Here is a 19,120-nt window from a genome sequence, read left to right as displayed (position 1 = left end):
TGTGCGAGCAAGGAGGCCTACAAACCTGACTCAGTTACACCAGCTCTGTCAGGAGGAATGGGCCAAAATTCCCCCAACTTATTGTGGGGAGCTTGTGGAAGACTCCACAAAACGTTTGACCCAAGTTAAACAAAAGGCAATGCTACCAAATACTAATTGGTTGTATGTAAACTTCTGACCGACTGGGAATGTGATGAAAGAAATAAAATCTGAAAGAAATAAAAGCTGAAAGAAATAATTCTCTCTACTATTATTCTGACATTTCACATTCTTAAAATAAAGTGGTGATCCTAACTGACCGAAGACAGGGAATTTTTACTCTGATTAAATGTCAGGAATTGTTAAACTGAGTCTAAATATATTTGGCTAAGGTGTATGTTTTTTTAAACAAAGATGGTGTAGCAGTGCAGACGTTGTTTGTCATTCTCCTGTGTAAATTAGTTTTTTCGTCTTTATTTGAAATATATTGAAATGTATACAATCTCTTTTTCCATTTTTAAATTAAATATACCTTCCGGCAAACCGCCTCATCCAATGTGATACGGATCTGCTATTTTTAGACCTTATAGCCAGAACCTCCATCAGAAGCGAACCAGTTACTAGCTATTTAGTCATTGTTAGCCACTGCTAGTGGCCTTTACCTGTAGCACAGACACCACCCTCTTTTAGCCTGTTTTTTCTCCACTACAACACCGGATCGCTGCCGTAAGCCCTGGACCATTACTCCTGTTCATCGCAGTTAGCTAGCTGCTACCGAGTGGCCCAGCCCCGATGCTAGCTTTGAGCCAGGCACAGGCCCATCTCCCGGCCTGCTCAGTGGACCCTATGATCACTCGGCTAAACAGCTGATGCCTCCCGGACTCTTCACTAACACGACTAGAATCCACTACATCACCGGATTCTTGCCGTAAGCTCTGGACCTTTGCATCGGATCATCGCAGCTAGCTAGCGGCTACAGAGTGGCTATAGTGTCTAATGCCCTTGTCCGAAGCTAGCACCAGTTGCCTCAAGCCAGGCGTATCTCCCGGCTAGCAAACAAAATTACTACAGCTACAATACCTCTTTTGCCAACTGGCCTGGACCCTTTGTTGACACGGAGCCCCGCCGATCCATCACGACTGGTCTGCCAACGTAATTCCATCTGTTGTGCCCTCACCCGGCCTTTGCCGGACATCGGTGAAGATGCTTCTACTAGCCCCGGCCTGCTAACTTTTTTTGGAACGCCGTGTCTCCGCTTGCTAGCGTAGTAATGACTACCTAGCGGCTTCCCTGTTTCATCTATTGCTGTTCACTGATCACTATGATCACTTGGCTACATAGCTGATGCCTGCTGGGCTGTTCATTAATCACAGTACTCCATTTTGTTTATTTTGTTTATTTTGTTTATCTGTTGGCCCCAGCCTCGAACCCAGGCCATGTGTGTAGTTAACTGACCCTCTCTGCCCATTCATCGCCATTTTACCTTTTGTTGTTGTCTTAGCTGATTAGCTGTTGTTGTCTTACCAATTTGTTGTCTTAGCTAGCTCTCCCAATCAACACCTGTGATTGCTTTATGCCTCGCCTTATGTCTCTCTCTAATGTCAATATACCTTGTATACTGTTGTTTAGGATAGTTATCATTGTTTAGTTTACTGTGGAGCCCCTAGCAACAATCAACATGCCTCAGATACCTCCTTTGTCCCACCTCCCACACATGCGGTGACCTCACCCAGCATAACTAGTGCATCCAGAGATGCAATCTCTCTTATCGTCACTCAATGCCTAGGTTTACCTCCACTGCACCCGCACCCGCAGCCTACCATACCTCTGTCTGTACATTAATCTATCCTACCACGCCCAGAAATCTGCTCCTTTTATTCTCTGTCCCCAACCCACTAGACGACCAGTTTTGATAGCCTTTAGCCGTACCCTCATCCTACTCCTCCTCTGTTCCTCTGGTGATGTAGAGGTTAACCCAGGCCCTGTGGGTCCTCAGGCGCTCTCATTTGTTGACTTCTGTAAACGTAAAATCCTTGGTGTCATGCATGTTAACATCAGAAGCCTCCTCCCTAAGTTTGTTTTACTCACTGCTTTAGAACACTCCGCCAACCCTGATGTCCTTGCCGTGTCTGAATCCTGGCTTAGGAAGGACACCAAAAAGATTTACATCCCCAACTACAACATTTTCCATCAAGATAGAACTGCCAAAGGGGGAGGAGTTGCAATCTACTGTAAAGATAGCCTGCAAAGTTCTGTCATACTTTCCAGGTCTATGCCCAAACAGTTCAAGCTTCTAATTTTAAAAATGAATCTCTCCAGAAATAAGTCTCTCACTGTCACCGCCTGGTATAGACCCCCCTCAGCTCCGACCTGTGCCCTGGACACCATATGTGAATTGATTGCCCCCCCCATCTATCTTCAGAGTTCGTTCTGTTAGGTGACCTGAACTGGGATATGCTTAACACCCCGGCAGTCCTACAATCTAAGATAGATGGCGTCAATCTCACACAAATTATCAATGAACCTACCAGGTACAACGCCAAATCCTTAAACATGGGCACCCTCATAGATATCATCCTGACCAACCTGCCCTCCAAATACACCTCTGCTGTCTTCAACCAGAATCTCTGCGATCACTGCTTCATTGCTTGCGTCCGTAATGGGTCTGCGGTCAAACGACCACCCCTCATCACTGTCAAACGCTCCCTAAAACACTTCAGCAAGCAGGCCTTTCTAATCGACCTGGCCCGCGTATCCTGGAAGGATATTGACCTCATTGCGTCAGTAGAAGATGCCTGGTTATTCTTTAAAAGTGCTTTCCTCACAATAAGCATGCCCCATTCAAAAAATGTAGAACCAGGAACAGATATAGCCATGGTTCACTCCAGACCTGACTGCCCTTGACCAGCAAAAAAACATCCTGTGGCGTACTGCATTAGCATCGAATAGCCACCGCGATATGTAACTTTTCAGGGAAGTTAGGAATCAATATACACAGGCAGTTCGGAAAGCAAAGGCTAGCTTTTTCAAACAGAAATGTACATCCTGCAGCACAAACTCCAAAAGGTTCTGGGACACAGTAAAATCCATGGAGAATAAGAGCACCTCCTCCCAGCTGCCCACTGCACTGAGGCTAGGAAACACTGTCACCACCGATAAATCCATGACAATTGAGAATTTCAATAAGCATTTTTCAACAGCTAGCCATGCTTTCCACCTGGCCACCCCTACCCTGGTCAACAGGCCTGCACCGCCCACAGCAACTTGCCCAAGCCTCCCCCATTTCTCCTTCACCCAAATCCAGATAGCTGATGTTCTGAAAGAGCTGCAAAATCTGGATCCCTACAAATCAGCTGGGCTAGAAAAGTTGGACCATCTCTTTCTAAAATTATCTGCCACAATTGTTGCAACCCCTAATACTAGCCTGTTCAACCTCTCTTTCTTAACGTCTGAGATCCCCAAAGATTGGAAAGCTGCTGCGGTCATCCCCATCTTCAAAGGGGGAGACACTCTAGACCCAAACTGCTACAGACCTATATCTATCCTACCCTGCCTTTCTAAGGTCTTCGAAAGCCAAGTTAACAAACAGATCACCGACCATTTCGAATCCCACTGTACCTTCTCCACTATGCAATCTGGTTTCCAAGCTGGTCATGGGTGCACCTCAGCCACGCTCAAGTTCCAAAACGGTATCATAACCTCCATCAATAAGAGACAATACTGTGCAGCTGTATTCATTGACCTGGCCAAGGCTTTCGACTCTGTCAATCACCACATTTGTATCGGTAGACTCAACAGCCTTGGTTTCTCAAATGATTGCCTCGCCTGGTTCATCAACTACTTCTCAGACAGAGTTCCGTGTGTCAAATCGGAGGGCCTGTTGTCCGGACCTCTGGCAGTCTCTATGGGGGTGCCACAGGGTTCAATTCTCGGGCCGACTCTTTTCTCTGTATGTCGCTCTTGCTGCTGGTGATTCTCTGATCCACCTCTACGCAGACGATACCATTCTGTATACTTCTGGCCCTTCTTTGGACACTGTGTTAACTAACCTCCAGACGAGCTTCAATGCCATACAACTCTCCTTCCATGGCCTCCAACTGCTCTTAAATGCAAGTCAAACTAAATGCATGCTCTTCAACCGATCGCTACCAGCACCCGCCCACCCGTCCAGCATCACTACTCTGGACGGTTCTGACTTAGGTATTTGTAGATGTCCACATATTCTAGGTGTCTGGTTAGACTGTAAACTCTCCTTCCAGACTCACATTAAGCATCTCCAATCCAAAATTAAATCTAGAATTGCAATTTCGCAACAAAGCATCCTTCACTCATGCTACCAAACATACCCTCATAAAACTGACTATCCTACCGATCCTTGACTTCGGCGATGTCATTTACAAAATAGCCTCCAACACTCTACTCAGCAAATTGGATGCAGTCTATCACAGTGCCATCCGTTTTGTCACCAAAGCCCCATATACTACCCGTCACTGCAATCTCGTCGGCTGGCCCTCGCTACATATTCGTCGGCAGACCCACTGGCTCCAGGTCATCTATAAGTCTTTGCTAGGTAAAGCCCCGCCTTATCTCAGCTCACTGGTCACCATAACAACACCCACCCGTAGCATGCGCTCCAGCAGGTATATCTCACTGGTCATCCCCAAAGCCAACACCTCCTTTGGCCATCTTTCCTTCCAGTTCTCTGCTGCCAATGACTGGAACGAATTGCAAAAATCGCTCTAGTTGGAGACTTATATCTCCCTCACTAACTTTAAGCATCAGCTATCTGAGCAGCTTACCGATTGCTGCAGCTGTACACAGCCCATCTGTAGATAGCCCATTCAACTACCTACCTCACCCCCATATTGCTTTATTTACTTTTTTGCTCTTTTGCACACCAGTATTTCCAGTATTTCTACTTGCACATCATCATCTGCACATCTATCACTCCAGTGTTAACTTGCTAATTTGTAATTACTTCGCTACTACGGCCTATTTATTGCCTTACCTCCTTACGCCATTTGCACACACTGTACCTTTCTATTGTGTTATTGACTGTACGTTTGTTTATTCCATGTATAACTGTGTTGTTGTTTGTGTCACACTGCTTTGCTTTATCTTGGCCAGATCGCAGTTGTAAATGACAACTTGTTCTCAACTGGCCTACCTGGTTAAATAAAGGTGAAATATTTTTTTTTATAAATAAATATGTAAACTTCCGACTTCAACTGTATTAAGTGCAATCAAGACAACCACAATAGCACATTTTCCTTCAATAAAAAAATAATGCTTTATTAAAATTTCAATTGAGACCACACACAGCTGAAAATGAACTCTAATTCCTAATTTATGTCTCAATAATCTAGTAAAGTCCCCCCCATGTCATTTCCTTCATAACAACTGCTCTGCCTTACTGCCCAAACCACTAATAGTTCAGTTGACACACAGGAGATGAAAGAACTAATGCATTAAAGAGTCAAAGGTCGCGCACCTGATTACACATATAGAAGTAGGACTAGTCTACCTGGCCTGCGCACAAATATAGGCCTATAAATGTGCCCATTTGGGGATGTCTGATAGTATTTCTGATTGTCTTAACTCACCACCACTAATGAGCTGTGGAGCTTCTCAAAGTAATTTTTCTTCAACTATGTGCGGAGGTCAAAATCATAAAAAACGCTCTTCCAAATCTATTCTTTTCTAATGTAGATTACTTCTCCTTGCCATTATTATTTACCTGATGATAAGACAAGATGTGAAAAAAAAAGTTTTGCTAACATATGATGGGGATCCCTGGGTAGCCGGTTTTCCTGGGAGGGGGTCCCTGGGTCACCGGTTTTCCTGGGAGGGGGTCCCTGGGTCACCGGTCTTCCTGGGGGGGGGTCCCTGGGTCACCGGTTTTCCTGGGAGGGGGTCCCTGGGTCACCGGTCTTCCTGGGAGGGGGTCCCTGGGTCACCGGTTTTCCTGGGAGGGGGTCCCTGGGTCACCGGTCTTCCTGGGAGGGGGTCCCTGGGTCACCGGTCTTCCTGGGAGGGGGGTCCCTGGGTCACCGGTCTTCCTGGGGGGGGTCCCTGGGTCACCGGTCTTCCTGGGAGGGGGTCCCTGGGTCACAGGTTTTCCTGGGAGGGGGTCCCTGGGTCACCGGGTCTTCCTGGGAGGGGGTCCCTGGGTCACCGGTCTTCCTGGGGGGGGGTCCCTGGGTCACCGGTCTTCCTGGGAGGGGGTCCCTGGGTCACAGGTTTTCCTGGGAGGGGGTCCCTGGGTCACCGGTCTTCCTGGGAGGGGGTCCCTGGGTCACCGGTTTTCCTGGGAGGGGGTCCCTGGGTCACCGGTTTTCCTGGGAGGGGGTCCCTGGGCAAGAGAAGGTTGAACTGTATAAACTCAATTCTCGTTCTCTTTCCTTCTTTCTTGGGTGTAGTGTTCAGTGCATGTAAAATGTGTGGTATATGTAATAGTAGAATAGTGGTTATTAGAAATTTCCTTTCGGAGCGTGGTTGCGATGTGTGCCCGGTGTATGTGTGGTTGTTCTGCGGTGTGTGTGAACCACAGATATATGCAGAAGCACATGGAAACTCTCCACTTCAACCCAATTATCCTCTAAAGACATAACTACTATAAACCACTCAGAGCCTTTAAGACTAAATGAGCAGTTTCGTTAGCTGTGCGTACGTGCGTGTGTGTGTGAATGTTTAGGATGCAGTGAGAGTAAAGGCTCAGCTATTTCCGAATTTACAATGAGATGTTTTTAAACTCCTTGTATACAGTACTTCATTTTTCTTGTTTAGCGAAAGAAAGTAGCCTAACTTATAAGAATCCTCTCTTAGTTCGGGGTAACCTTAACCACTCTCTCTCTCTCACTCCTTCTCTGTCTCTCTCCCAGACAGTATGCAGCGGTCTGATTTCCTCCCAGACGGTATGCAGCGGTCTGACTTCCCCCCGGGTTTTTGATGACTCTAGTACCCACCTCTACGGCCCCTGAGGTGGTGACTACTCCCCTCTTCCTGCATACGGCTTCCCGGCCTATGGAAGTCCCCCACCAGGCCAGCCATCTGCCCCCTACCCCTCTGGTCCCCATGGTCCTCCATACCCCGGTCAGCCTGCAGGGTACCCCGTTGGGACCTACCCAGGCCAGCCTCACCTTGGTGGTCCAACACCAGGGTATCACACCCAGCCCACAATACCACCCATGCCCCGCATCACTACTCCTACAATGCCAACCAGTGCACTGTGCGGTAAGCCTGAACCCTCCTCTCTCACCTGGCTGGGGCTTATTCTGAGCTTTCTCTTACTGCCGAATAAGCTCTTTTGCACAGATTAATACGAATCCTTGATACTGAAGGTTATACTTTAGTAGTTGATCACCAGTCTTGTGTTCTGATGATGTTACAATGTCATTAATGAGGTTTCTGCTGATGTCACAGGCGATGGGGAGGGGTTTGCGGCATGCAGCTTCGACAGTCTGAAAGTGCGACATGCCTTCATACGAAAGGTGAGACAGCACAACAAGCAAGCACACACAAACACAAGGTGATAAAATTAAACAATAAGGCACGAGGAGTGTGGTACTGTATATGGCCAATATACCACAGCTAAAGGCTGTTCTTACTGTAAGCGCGACACAACGCGGAGTGCCTGGATACAGCCCTCAGCCGTGGTATATTGGCCATATGCCACAAACCCCCGAGGTGGCTTATTGCTATTATAAACTGGTTACAAATGTAATTAGAGCAGTAAAAAAATACATGTTTTGTCATACCTGTGGTATACGGTCTGATATACCACGGCTGTCAGCCAATCAGCACCCAGTTTATAATATAGTATAATATTGTCTCTTTCTCTTAGGTGTATATGATTCTGGCATCTCAGCTGCTCATCACTGTCGCACTCGTTGCAGTGTGTGTGTTACTATGACTGTGGTATGTCTGTGTATTAGTGGTTTTGTGTTACTGCACACGTGTGTTGAACTGAGTTACTCTTCTCTGCAGTGACTCTGTAAAGCGGTTTGTGATCAGAAACCCAGCCGTCTACTGGTTGTCATTGTAAGTACTATCCCTTTGTACTGACCTATGTTTTTACAGTGTTGTTGGATTGACAGCTGTGCTTGGCCTATGTCTTGGCTGTGCTGTTTGATTGACAGCTGTGTTGACCTATGCCTTTGTAGCACTGTGTATATCGTCACTCACATTCTGCCGGTCTGCCGTAAAGGACCCAGGTGAGTCTCTTTCTTAAAGAACATCACCTCTAGAACATGACAATAAAGTTGACCATAAAGTTAATAATAGAGTTTACAATATAGTTGACAATAGAGTTTTATTGTATTAAAGTGCTGCCCTTAACGTGGCCTCTTGCCTGTCTTTAGGAGGAAATTCCCACGGAAAGTCCTCCTGCTGCCCACCTTTGTAAGTAACTAGCACTATTCTGTACTGGTCCAGGCTAGTCTATAGTCTACAATGGTCTTTACTGGTCTATGATGGACTTTAGTGGTTTGTGCTGGCCTGCTGTGGTTTATATTGATCTGTGTTTTCTGTTGCACAGACACTGGCCATGTCCTACTGTACATGACAGGGACCATATCCAGGTGAGACAGACACACACACACAGTGCGGTAGTAACGTCTGTCTGTCGCCGTGTGTGCGTCTCTGCTCTGTGTGTAGTTTCTATGATACTAAGGCAGTGTTTCTGGCTCTGGGCATCGCGGTCATCGTATGCATCATCACCACCACAGTATTCTGCTTCCAGACCAAGGTAAGAGGAGAACGGCGCAAATGGAATGCCATCAAACTCCTAGAAACCATGCGTTTGATACTATTCCACCAACTCCGGTCCGGTTGTTACCATTAGTCCGTTCTCCCTCAATTAAGGTGCCACCAACCTCCTGTGGTGCGTGTGTATGTGTGTGGACCTCACCTCATGCACAAGCCTATTTTGTGTACTGGGGGTCGTTGTCATGGTGACAGGCATTATCACAGCCATTGTGCTCTCCTTCACATATGTGAGCTTGCATGTTAGACACCAGGTGTTTGATACCATTCCAATGACTCTATTCCAGCCATTATTATGGGCCGTCCTCCCCTCACCAGCCTCCGCTGATGCCGAGTCATGTTTTTTTTTTTTTTACCATTACTATTGTATTACCGCAATGGTTCAGTGTTTTCTAATGGTGTCGTCTCCTCCTGGCCAGATTCCTTGGCTTCACATGGTGTATGCGGCCATTGGAGCCATAGTCTACACACTACTGAGGATAAAACACAGGTAGATGTAGTAAGATGTAGTACAAACAGAAACACTTAAACTGTATGAGCATGTGTTTCTTCCTATAACATATATAATATGTATAATATATGTCTGATATGCTGAGGTTTGTAGTGATGGTATTTCTGATACATTGTTGTTTGTATTGATGTGTTGCTAGTGGGATATACTTAAGCAATAAGGCACAAGGGGGGGGGGGGTATATGGACAATATACCACAGCTAAGGGCTGTTCTTAAGCATGACTCGTCGTGGAGTGCCTGGATACAGCCCTTAGCCGTGGTATATTGGCCATATATCACAAACCCCCGAGGTGCCTTATTGCTATTATAAACTGGTTACCAACGTAATTAGAACAGTAAAAATAAATGTTGTCATACCCATGGTATACGGTCTCATACCACAGCTGTCAGCCGATCAGCATTCAGGGCTCGAACCACCCAGTTTATAATAGCAGTTTTACTGTGGTAATTTATATATTACTGTGGTTATTTATATATTACTGCTATTGTAATGGCGATTCCCAATAAGTCACTGCCACAAGAGAAAGCCGTCCATAACGCGGTGTCAAGAATCAGCTTTCCAAACGTTACTCTTTTTGGGTAAAGTTCCCATATATTGCGCATATAAAATATAAATAGCTACAAAACAGATTCCTATTCAAAAGGTGCAGAGAGAAGCACTCTATAAGCTGTATCTGTGATATGGTAAGAACCTCTCACCTGTGCTAACCCTTCCTGGTTACCTATATACATGTGACCTATGACCCCAAAATAAAGTGCCCTCTAGTGTACAAAACAAGTTAAAATAACCCTTGAAGGATAACATACACAACACAGAAACAGGCCAAAATAGTTCCTACAGCTATAGTTCTGCTATATTGCTGTGCGTAGTTTCTGACATACCACACGCATCTGTAAATCGGCAAAGGGAAGAACTCCATCAGCCCGGAGGAATACGTGTTTCCAGCACTCTCCATCTACGTCGACATCGCACAGGGCTGCGTTTCAAACTCAAAAGACACACCCTCGTCCACTTACCCTCGCCTTATGCCCTTGGGGGAATCCTCGCGGCCATATTTGTCGTCGGTCCAAATGATTAGCCACGCATGGGAAGTTTGCAATGTAAGTCCCTCAGCCCTCGTTTTTAATGGAGTGTGCGAGTGTACAATTATGTTCACATCGGGCCTGAAACGCCCCATAATTCAATTCACGATGATTGTACATCCGCTAAGAAAAGTCTGCCAAAACTTAAAACCTCAACATCAATATGGAGTCAACATACAAGTGTAAGTAAAATGAATGTAAATAAGTTAGAAATGGTGCTACTAATGCACAAACGTCTCGTAAAAGTCATGTTTTTGTTTGGTTAGCTTTTGGAAATTGTAGAAATAAAACATTTTCCTTCTTCAGAAGTAGCTAGGCAGGCTAACGTTAGTAAGCTACAGTAGGCGTTTATTAATACAGTTAATATAATTAGACATGCAATCATAATTGGCTCTAGTGAATATAATGACCACAGGAAAAGGAGGGCCAGGCATGCCCCCATTCTCAACCACAAGCTACCAGTGGCTGAAAACACAATCGTAGTGGGACGAACGAGTGACGAATTTCCGGGAAAGGGCGGGCCATTTAAAATGAATTCCTTTCTCCCTCGCCCTGCAAGTCTAAACGCGTCTGACACGTCATCAGAAGTGTCCACTTAATTTGAGGGCTGATGGTGTGTCTGTTTGTTTGGAATGCACCCCAGACATTCCTGTGGCTGCTGAAGCTCATCTGTGCAGACTCCCCTTGAAACAATGAGCTGGGAATAGTGAGGTACTTTCCGAAAAAATAAATTGTCTGCCGAGGGCAACACTGCGGTGAAAAAAAGCCTATATTTACATTTTGCTTATGAGTGCATATCAAATTACTTTTGGATTACAATTGGATTTTAAGGCTCATATAAATGTCCTGCTTAATATGATGTTTATGTCATCATCGCAAATCAACTGCACTATACTTAAACACTTCCACCAGTAAAATGGCTCTTTGGCTAGCTTTTGCTACAGCCTATATCATTTACATTTACATTTTAGTCATTTAGCAGACGCTCTTATCCAGAGCAACTTACAGGAGTGAATGCATACATTTCATACATTTTTTTCTCCGTACTGGTGCCCCGTGGGAATCGAACCCACAACCCTGGCGTTGCAAACACCATGCTCTACTAACTGAGCCACACGGGACCACGACCAATGAGTTTTAGAATTCTAGCTAACAACTGTAGCATTCAAAAGTTATTTTGCAAAGGTCACAACCAAATATAATCTTAGCGACTGTTCAAGCAAGAATCAAAACATTATTGTAAGCGCATGAGAACCCCAAAAAGTTAGTTTGTTTATAGCGGAAATCTATACTATGTTGAATAGGCGCAGATGGCGACTGCTTTCTTACTGCTGCCAAGAGTTGTGCGCATCTCAGTCTTGTACTGGGAAAAGGGTCCCCTGATATCAATCTTGCTATGAGACATGGATAGAGGCAACATCAAAGTAGAGACAGGTTTTATTTTTACTTCTTCTTCTGTGGATTTCATATGGCGGTTGGCAACCAACTTTAAGGTGCATTACCGGCACCAACTGGACTGGAGTGTGGACCAGAGACAATGAAGGCTCTTCAACCCCTCAAATCTAATGGCAATCGCTCCTTTTCTCTCACATATTTCTGGCACTGAAATAGAACATGTTCCACTGTCTCCATCTCCTTCCTGACCATGATCACACCTCCCAGTCGGATGTTTCCCCACCACTTTCAATGCACTATTTAGCCTTGTGACTACACTTTCCTCCCTTCTCTCTCGGGCCTGAGGACCTCCCTGCCCCCACCTTTTCCTGAATCTTATAAAGGTGTCTTCCCTTACTCTCCCTGTTCCACAACTCTTGCCACTTACTTTTAACCACTGTTCTTATTAATCCATTAGCTTCTGCTTTACTAATTGACAATTCCATCTCAACATTAGGGTGTTTAAGAGCCTGATTGGCAATAATATCCACTTCCTCGTTCCCCTCTACACCCACATGAGCTGGTACCCAGAGGAACATCACAAATACCCCCCCATCTGTTTCACCTTATACAAACACTGCAAAACTTCATACATACATACATGAGACACATATTAATTTAAGCTCATCAGTGCTGCACAGGAGTAAGAGCAGATGACTACCCTGTCTGGCCTCACCTCCTCCACCCACTCTGGATAAATTATCCGCTGCTCTTTTTTGTATTTATTTTTACTCTGCATGTCTGATGCTTTTCTATGATTTAAACATAGGTAACAACAAGGTAATCATGAGCGAAAGCTCTGGGCTGACTGGCGTGATTTTGATACGCCGTTTGGTAATGGTCTCGTCTTAGTGATGCCATCTTATAGATGTAAATTCATTTTCATTTTATGTAAATGCGATGACTGTTTCTGATGTATTTGTTGTTAACACATACAGTGTACCTATTATAGTATTGTTGTTAACACATACAGTGTACCTATTATAGTATTGTTGTTAACACATACAGTGTACCTATTATAGTATTGTTGTTAACACATACAGTGTACCTATTATAGTATTGTTGTTAACACATACAGTGTACCTATTATAGTATTGTTGTTAACACATACAGTGTACCTATTATAGTATTGTGAAATGTTTAGCCTTATTGTCATGTACTGGCTTGAACATACAGTTCTAGACTCGAATGTGTTTAGAACCCTCAGAACAGAACATTCGATGACATAGCAGAACACTGAGAAAAGGCCCAAATTCACATCTCAAAGCATTAAAATACAAGATTCTATTCTACCACATGAGAAGAATGGAAGTTTTAGACTATTGATATTAAATGATTGACTGTTGAGAGAAATCATATGGGAACACAGTTTGCAGGGTGTACTTACTGATGCATGTTTGAAAAATCTGGAAAGAAAAGGTCTGTTGAATGTAGCAGAATTGACATGGCCAGCGTTTTTCCTGATAAGGTCACGACATAGGAAGAACTCTGGATCCTATACTGACCCGCGCAGACAGTCTGTGTGATCCTCATGGACTTGTTTACAGTTGATTCATATACATTCTTGTAGGTGTGAACACCGAGCAAAGTAGTACGGGTGTCTCTCAACAACTGTTTTCAATCTGTATACATCAGTCTCTTTTTAAGGCTTCGTCAGTCCAACGGTAGCAGAGGCAGTGAACACACACACAAGCTGCAGACATACACATTCACTCAAGCACGCACACACACACATCTTCTCAATGTAGTTGGGATCAGTCCAGTCTGTTGTTGCGGTAGCGGCTGCCCTCGTACTCTCCTTCATTGGACCGGTTCATCCGCTGGCGAATCCTCAGCTGCTTCAGGCGGTTCTTATCCACCTCTCTCTTGGTCAGGATGAACCCTATTATACCTGCAGGGAGACCTATCATCCTATGGAGAGAGGGGGAAGAGAATGGGAACTTATCAAGGGGGTTATTCACCTGAATACAATATCAAATTGTCAGCTGTTTCTCTACAACAGAAATCGGAACGTAAACCACGCTAGAGAACAGAGGGTCTCTCACCAGGCATAGCCGATCTTCATCATGGGGTTCTTGGCCTTTCTCGTGGGGATGTACACTGGTCCCTCCTCCTCCTCCTCAGTCTCTTTCTCTTGCTCTTTCTGCGTGTCAGTCGTTTTCTGCTGATCGGTGCTTCTCGGCTGTTCTGTTTTGGTGCTGATCAGTGTCGACCTGGTGGTGGTCAGTGGCCGGGAGAGTCGGGCGAGACACCGGGGAGGAATGCACCTCAGAGCCTGTAACTTGACCGGGCACCTCTGTGTCCATAGTGACCGGCCTGGAATCTGACACAAACCTAAAACAGTGAGAGTATTGGTCAGGTCAAATAATTCTAGCCTTCAGCTTCAGCTGCCTGCGTTAGAGATGTTGACGATGAGTACACATAAAAAAAAAAAAATTAAAAAATGAGACGATGTCTTTTCATCCATATTGGGTGAACCGGTTGGAAATTACAGCACTTTTTGTACATAAGCCCCCCCCCCCCCCCCCCATTTAGGGGACCAAAAGTATTGGGACAAATTAATTTGTGTATTAAAGTAGTAAAAAGTTTAGTATTTGGTCCCATATTCATAGCATGCAATGACTATTCAAAGTGCTGAAGTACAGAGGCAAAACAACATTTGTCACTGTCCCAATAGTTTTGGAGCTCACTGATAGTCTTGTGATTGTTCAGGTAACCATTTAATTAACTATTTAGCAGTCTTATAGCTTTTTCCCCCAAGCCGTCTCGGAGCCTGTTGGTTCGAGAGACGATGCTTCTATACTGTTTAACGGACGGTGGCAGAGTGAACAGTCTATGTTTAGGGTGGCTGGAGTCGTTGGCAATTTTTCGGGCCTTCCTCTGACACCTCCTGATATAGAGGTCCTGCATGGCAGGGACCTCGACCCCAGTGATGTACAGGGCTGTCCGCACTACCTTCTGTAGCAATTTGCGGTGCATTTGCCATACTAAGAGGTGATGGAGCTAGTCAAGATGCTCTCAATAGTGCAGCTGTAGGACCTTTTCAGAATTCGAGGACCCATGGCAAATCTTTTCAGCCTCCTGCAGGGGAAGAGGCACTGCCGTGCACTGTTAAGTCCTTAGTGATGTGGACGCCAAGGAACTTGAAGCTCTCGACCCCCTCCACTACAGCCCTGTCAATGTGGATAGGGGGCATGCTCTCCCCTTTTTCCTGTAGTCCACAATCAGCTTCCTGGTCTTACTGACGTTGAGGGAGAGGTTCTTGTCCTGGCACCACAATGCTAATTCTCTGACCACCTCCCTGTAGGCTGCCTCATCTCCATGGTGATCAGGCTGTCGTGTCGTCAGCAAACTTGATGATGGTGTTGGAATTGTGCGTGGCCACGCAGTCGTATGTGAAAAGGATTACAGGAGGGGACTAAGCACAAACCCCAGAGGGGCCCCCGTGTCGAGGGTCAGCGTGGCAGAGGTGTTGTTGCCTACCCTCACCACCTGGGGCCAGCCCGTCAGGAAGTCAGGATCTAGTTGCAGAGGGAGGTGTTCAGAAACATGGTCCCCAACTTGGTGATGAGCTTTGAGGGGAGTATGGCAGTGAATGCTGAGCTGTAGTCTATGAACTGCATTCTCACATAGTTATTTCCCCTCTTATCCAGGTGGGAGAGGGCAGTGTGAAATGCAATTGTTAATTAATTACAGGGCGATAGTCATTTTACCTTGGAGTTCTTGGGAACAGGGACAATGGTGGTCAGCTTGAAACATCATGGGATTACAGACTGGAACAAGGAGAGATTGAAAATGTCAGTGAAGACACTTGCCAGCTGGTCTGCGCTTGCTTTGAGAACGCGCCCTGGTATTTCGTCTGGCTCGGCAGCCTTGCGAGTGTCAAACTGTTAAATAGTTTTACTCACATCAGTCACGGAGAGTGAGATCACGCAGTCACCCGGAACAACAGGGGCTTTCACACATGACTCAGTGTTGTATTCCTTGAAGCGAACATAAGTATTTAGCTCATTTGGGAGTTCTGCATCACTGGGCATCTGACGGTTGGGTTTCCCTTTGTAATCCATTATCGTCTGCAAGCCCTGCCACATACAACGAGTGTCAGAGCCGGTGTAATATGATTCCAACTTCCTCCTATATTGTCCTTTTGCACGTTTGATGTCTCGTCGGAGGTCGTAATGGGCTTTCTTGTATGCGTCTGTGTCCTGTTCCTTGTAAGCGGTAGCTCTAGCTTTTAGCCAAGAGGGGATATTGCCTGTAATCCATGGTTTTTGGTTTGGATACATTCGTAAAGTCACTGTGGGGATGACGTGGTCTATGCACTTATTGATGTAGCCTGTGACTGATGTGGTAAACTCCTCAATGCTATCGGGTGAACCCAGAACATTTCCCAGTCTGTACTAGCAAAACAGTCTTGTATCCTCGTGTCTGCTTCATCTCGATCCCAGGCTGTGTAACAACCGGCCGTGACCGGGAGTCCAATAGGGCGGCACACAATTGGCCTAGCGTCTTCCAGGTTAGGGGAGGGTTTGGCTGGGGGGGGCTTTACTTGGCTCATCGCGCTCTAGCGACTCCGTGTGGCAGGCCGGGCGCCTGCAGGCTGACTCCGGTCGTCAGTTGAACAGTGTTTCCTACGACACATTGGTGCGGCTGGCTTCCGGGTTAAGCGGGCGGGTGTTAAGAAGCGTGGTTTGGCAGGTCATGTATCGGAGGACGCATGACTCGACCTTTGATTTAACCTTCGGTTAAAATAAATAAATAAAAGCAAGATAATAGAGTCGTGATTAAATTTGCCGAAGGGAGGACCTTGTATGCATTTCTGTGGGTAGAATAAAAGTGTTGCACAGTTTTAGCGCCCCTTGTGGCGCAGGAGCCGTGTTGGTAAAAGTGATGTAGAAAGGTTTTAAGTCCTCCCCACGTTACTGTCTCCACCTGCAAGAAAGGCTGCCTCTGGGTGAGCGGTTTCTTGTTTGTTTATGACCCCATGCAGTTCGTTAAGTGCCAAAGTGGTGTTGGCTTGCGGAGGGATGTAGACTGCCATGATAATTACAGATGAGAACTCTCTTGGTAGATAAAAGCCTGCTGCTTACCATGTGGTATACTATATCAGGTGAGTGAAAGCTCGACATTTCTTTCACAATGGAAACAGCGCACAAGTTGTTGTTTATGAAGAGGCACACCCCTCCCCCCTTGGACTTGCCCATGGCCGCCTTCGTCCAATTGTGCCACTGCATGGAGAAACCACAGAGTTTAACAGACATACTGCTGCACTGTTGGAGCTAGGAACAGAAGCATTTCGCTACACCCGCAATAACATCTGGTAAATATGTGTATGTGACCAATAAAATTAGATTTGCTGTGACAGTCATCCAGCCACATCTCTGCAAGGCATATAATATTGCAGCTTTTTAAGTCTCTGATGGATGAGCTTAGTTTGAGAGTCTCCTATCTTATTCTCGAGTGACTAGACATTTGCCAATAGAACATAGGGAAGTGCCGGTCGATATTTTCTTCCGTCTCAGTTTTAGAAGGATGCCGGCTCGTCTGCTGCATCTACGCCTGCAGCGTTTTGGTAGCCCATGAAACAATGGAATGAACAAAGGAACAGCTGAGTCAGAAATGAAGTCGAAATCGAGGTTAGTAACTGTCGATTCTTTGTGGGTCTGTGTAATCTGAGGGAAATATGCATCTCTAATATGGTCATACATCTGGCAAGAGATTAGGAAGTGCAGCTCAGTTTCCACCAAATTTTGTGGGCAGTGGGCACATATGCCTGTCTTCTCTCTCGGTCTGCCTACGGTGAACTCTCAATAGCAAAGCTAAGCTCACTGAGTCCATACATAGTCAAAGCGTTCTTTCATTTTGGGTCAGTCACAGTGGTCAGGTATTCTGCCACTGTGTACTCTCTGTTTAGGGCCAAATAGCATTCCAGTTGGCTTTGTTTTTTTAGTTAGCTCTTTCCAATGTGTCAAGTAATTATCTTTTAGTTTTCTCATGATTTGGTTGGGTCTAATGGTGTTGCTGTCCTGGGGCTCTGTAGGGTCTGCTTGTGTTTGTGAACAGAGCCCTAGGACCAGCTTGCTGAGGGGACTCTTTCTTTAGGTTAATCTCTCTGTATGTGATGGCTTTGTTATGGAAGGTTTGGGAATCACTTCCTTTTAGGTGGTGTTAGAGTTTAACAACTCTTTTCTGGATTTTAATAATTAGCGGGTATTGTTCTAATTCTGCAATATTTTGTGTTTTACATTGCACACAGAGGATGTTTTTTCAGAATTCTGCATGCAGTCTGAATTTGGTGTTTGTCCCATTTTGTGAATTCTTGGTTGGTGAGAGGACCCCAGACCCATATAATTACGAATTTGAATACTAGAAAGGACATGAACCTTCTTATGATGGTCAAAAGGTCAGCCATGTTGGTCAACCGTGATTTGTCAGTGCTGTGATGAGATATTATCTGCACTGTATGTGTATTAAGTAGCTAGCCAGACAGTTTGAGGAATGATTCCATTATATATATTTTTCAAATTAACTGCCAATATGCCAACATTCCATTCCAGCAATACAGTCAACCCACAGCCATACACTGGCTGCAATCAGTTGATAATGGGACTTAGACAAGTTGTACATGCACCAAGTACTGATATTGTATCATATAATAGCACTCACAGCTTTCCATGAAAATACAATGACATTTATGGTCTGTTTACAGATACAGCATTTTAAAGGCTATTTATACAGAAAATTGGTATAAAACCCATGTAAACTGTATATATAATTATATGACAGTATTTAAGACTGGTTTTGATTTTCTCCCAGACCAAGATAGCTACCATTTTGGCCCCATTACGGAAATGTTAAGGTTTAGGATATCCCCTCTTGTAATTCTATAGGCTCTCTATGCCCGAGACCTCAGAGGGCACTCGGTTCTATAACTGACTTATGTTTTGCCACATCCTAATTGGGATGTCGAATTTAATGTTCATCTTTGACGGCGTAGAAGGAGGCCCTTTTTGCCTTGTCTCTCAAATCGTTCACAGCTTTGTAGAAGTTACCCGTTGTGTTGATATTTTCATCTGACCTGTTTTCAAACCACCAGACAAGGAGAGGAACAGTTTTGCCCCTAAAAACTGCTGACACCCTCTGTTTATGAGTTTTGTCGAAATAAAGGTGGTTTTAAGCTGTTCAGAGTAAACATACCTTTAAACATCACCGACCTCGCAAGCTTCCTACAGGGCGCCGCCATCTTGTTACGTAAAAGTAAGGTCGGCTTGGACATGCGCAAAGCGTCATTCATGCTTTCTACGGCCCTCTGCTGCCACCTAGCGGATGATTCACCGATAGATTTTCCA

At 45.3% G+C, this 19,120-nt stretch overlaps 1 protein-coding gene and 1 pseudogene across 3 annotated transcripts; one reads left to right on the top strand and one right to left on the bottom strand.

Moving 5' to 3' along the window:
• The first annotated feature begins 7,452 nt into the window (after positions 1-7,452).
• Positions 7,453-11,025, top strand: LOC106599939 (protein lifeguard 3-like; annotated as a pseudogene).
• A 731-nt stretch (positions 11,026-11,756) lies between these two features.
• On the bottom strand, positions 11,757-19,068 carry LOC123741638 (uncharacterized). Of its 3 annotated transcripts, none has more exons than XR_006769127.1 (4): positions 18,969-19,068; positions 13,817-14,105; positions 12,890-13,682; positions 11,757-12,854 (listed from the first exon to the last, which is right to left on the bottom strand). XR_006769127.1 is itself a non-coding variant. In XM_045714801.1 (3 exons), exons 1-3 carry the CDS (start codon positions 19,063-19,065, stop codon positions 13,526-13,528), a joined length of 543 nt encoding a protein of 180 aa, XP_045570757.1. In that variant the 5' UTR covers positions 19,066-19,068; the 3' UTR covers positions 11,757-13,525. The 3 variants fall into 3 exon arrangements, 1 of the variants encoding a protein (XP_045570757.1); XR_006769128.1 differs by having other exon boundaries at positions 11,757-12,749; XM_045714801.1 differs by having other exon boundaries at positions 11,757-13,682.
• Between the last annotated feature and the right edge of the window lie 52 nt (positions 19,069-19,120).

Source organism: Salmo salar, chromosome ssa03, assembly GCF_905237065.1.
Source record: "Salmo salar chromosome ssa03, Ssal_v3.1, whole genome shotgun sequence".
NCBI lineage: Eukaryota > Metazoa > Chordata > Actinopteri > Salmoniformes > Salmonidae > Salmo > Salmo salar.
This window is presented reverse-complemented; position numbering and strand designations above follow the sequence as displayed.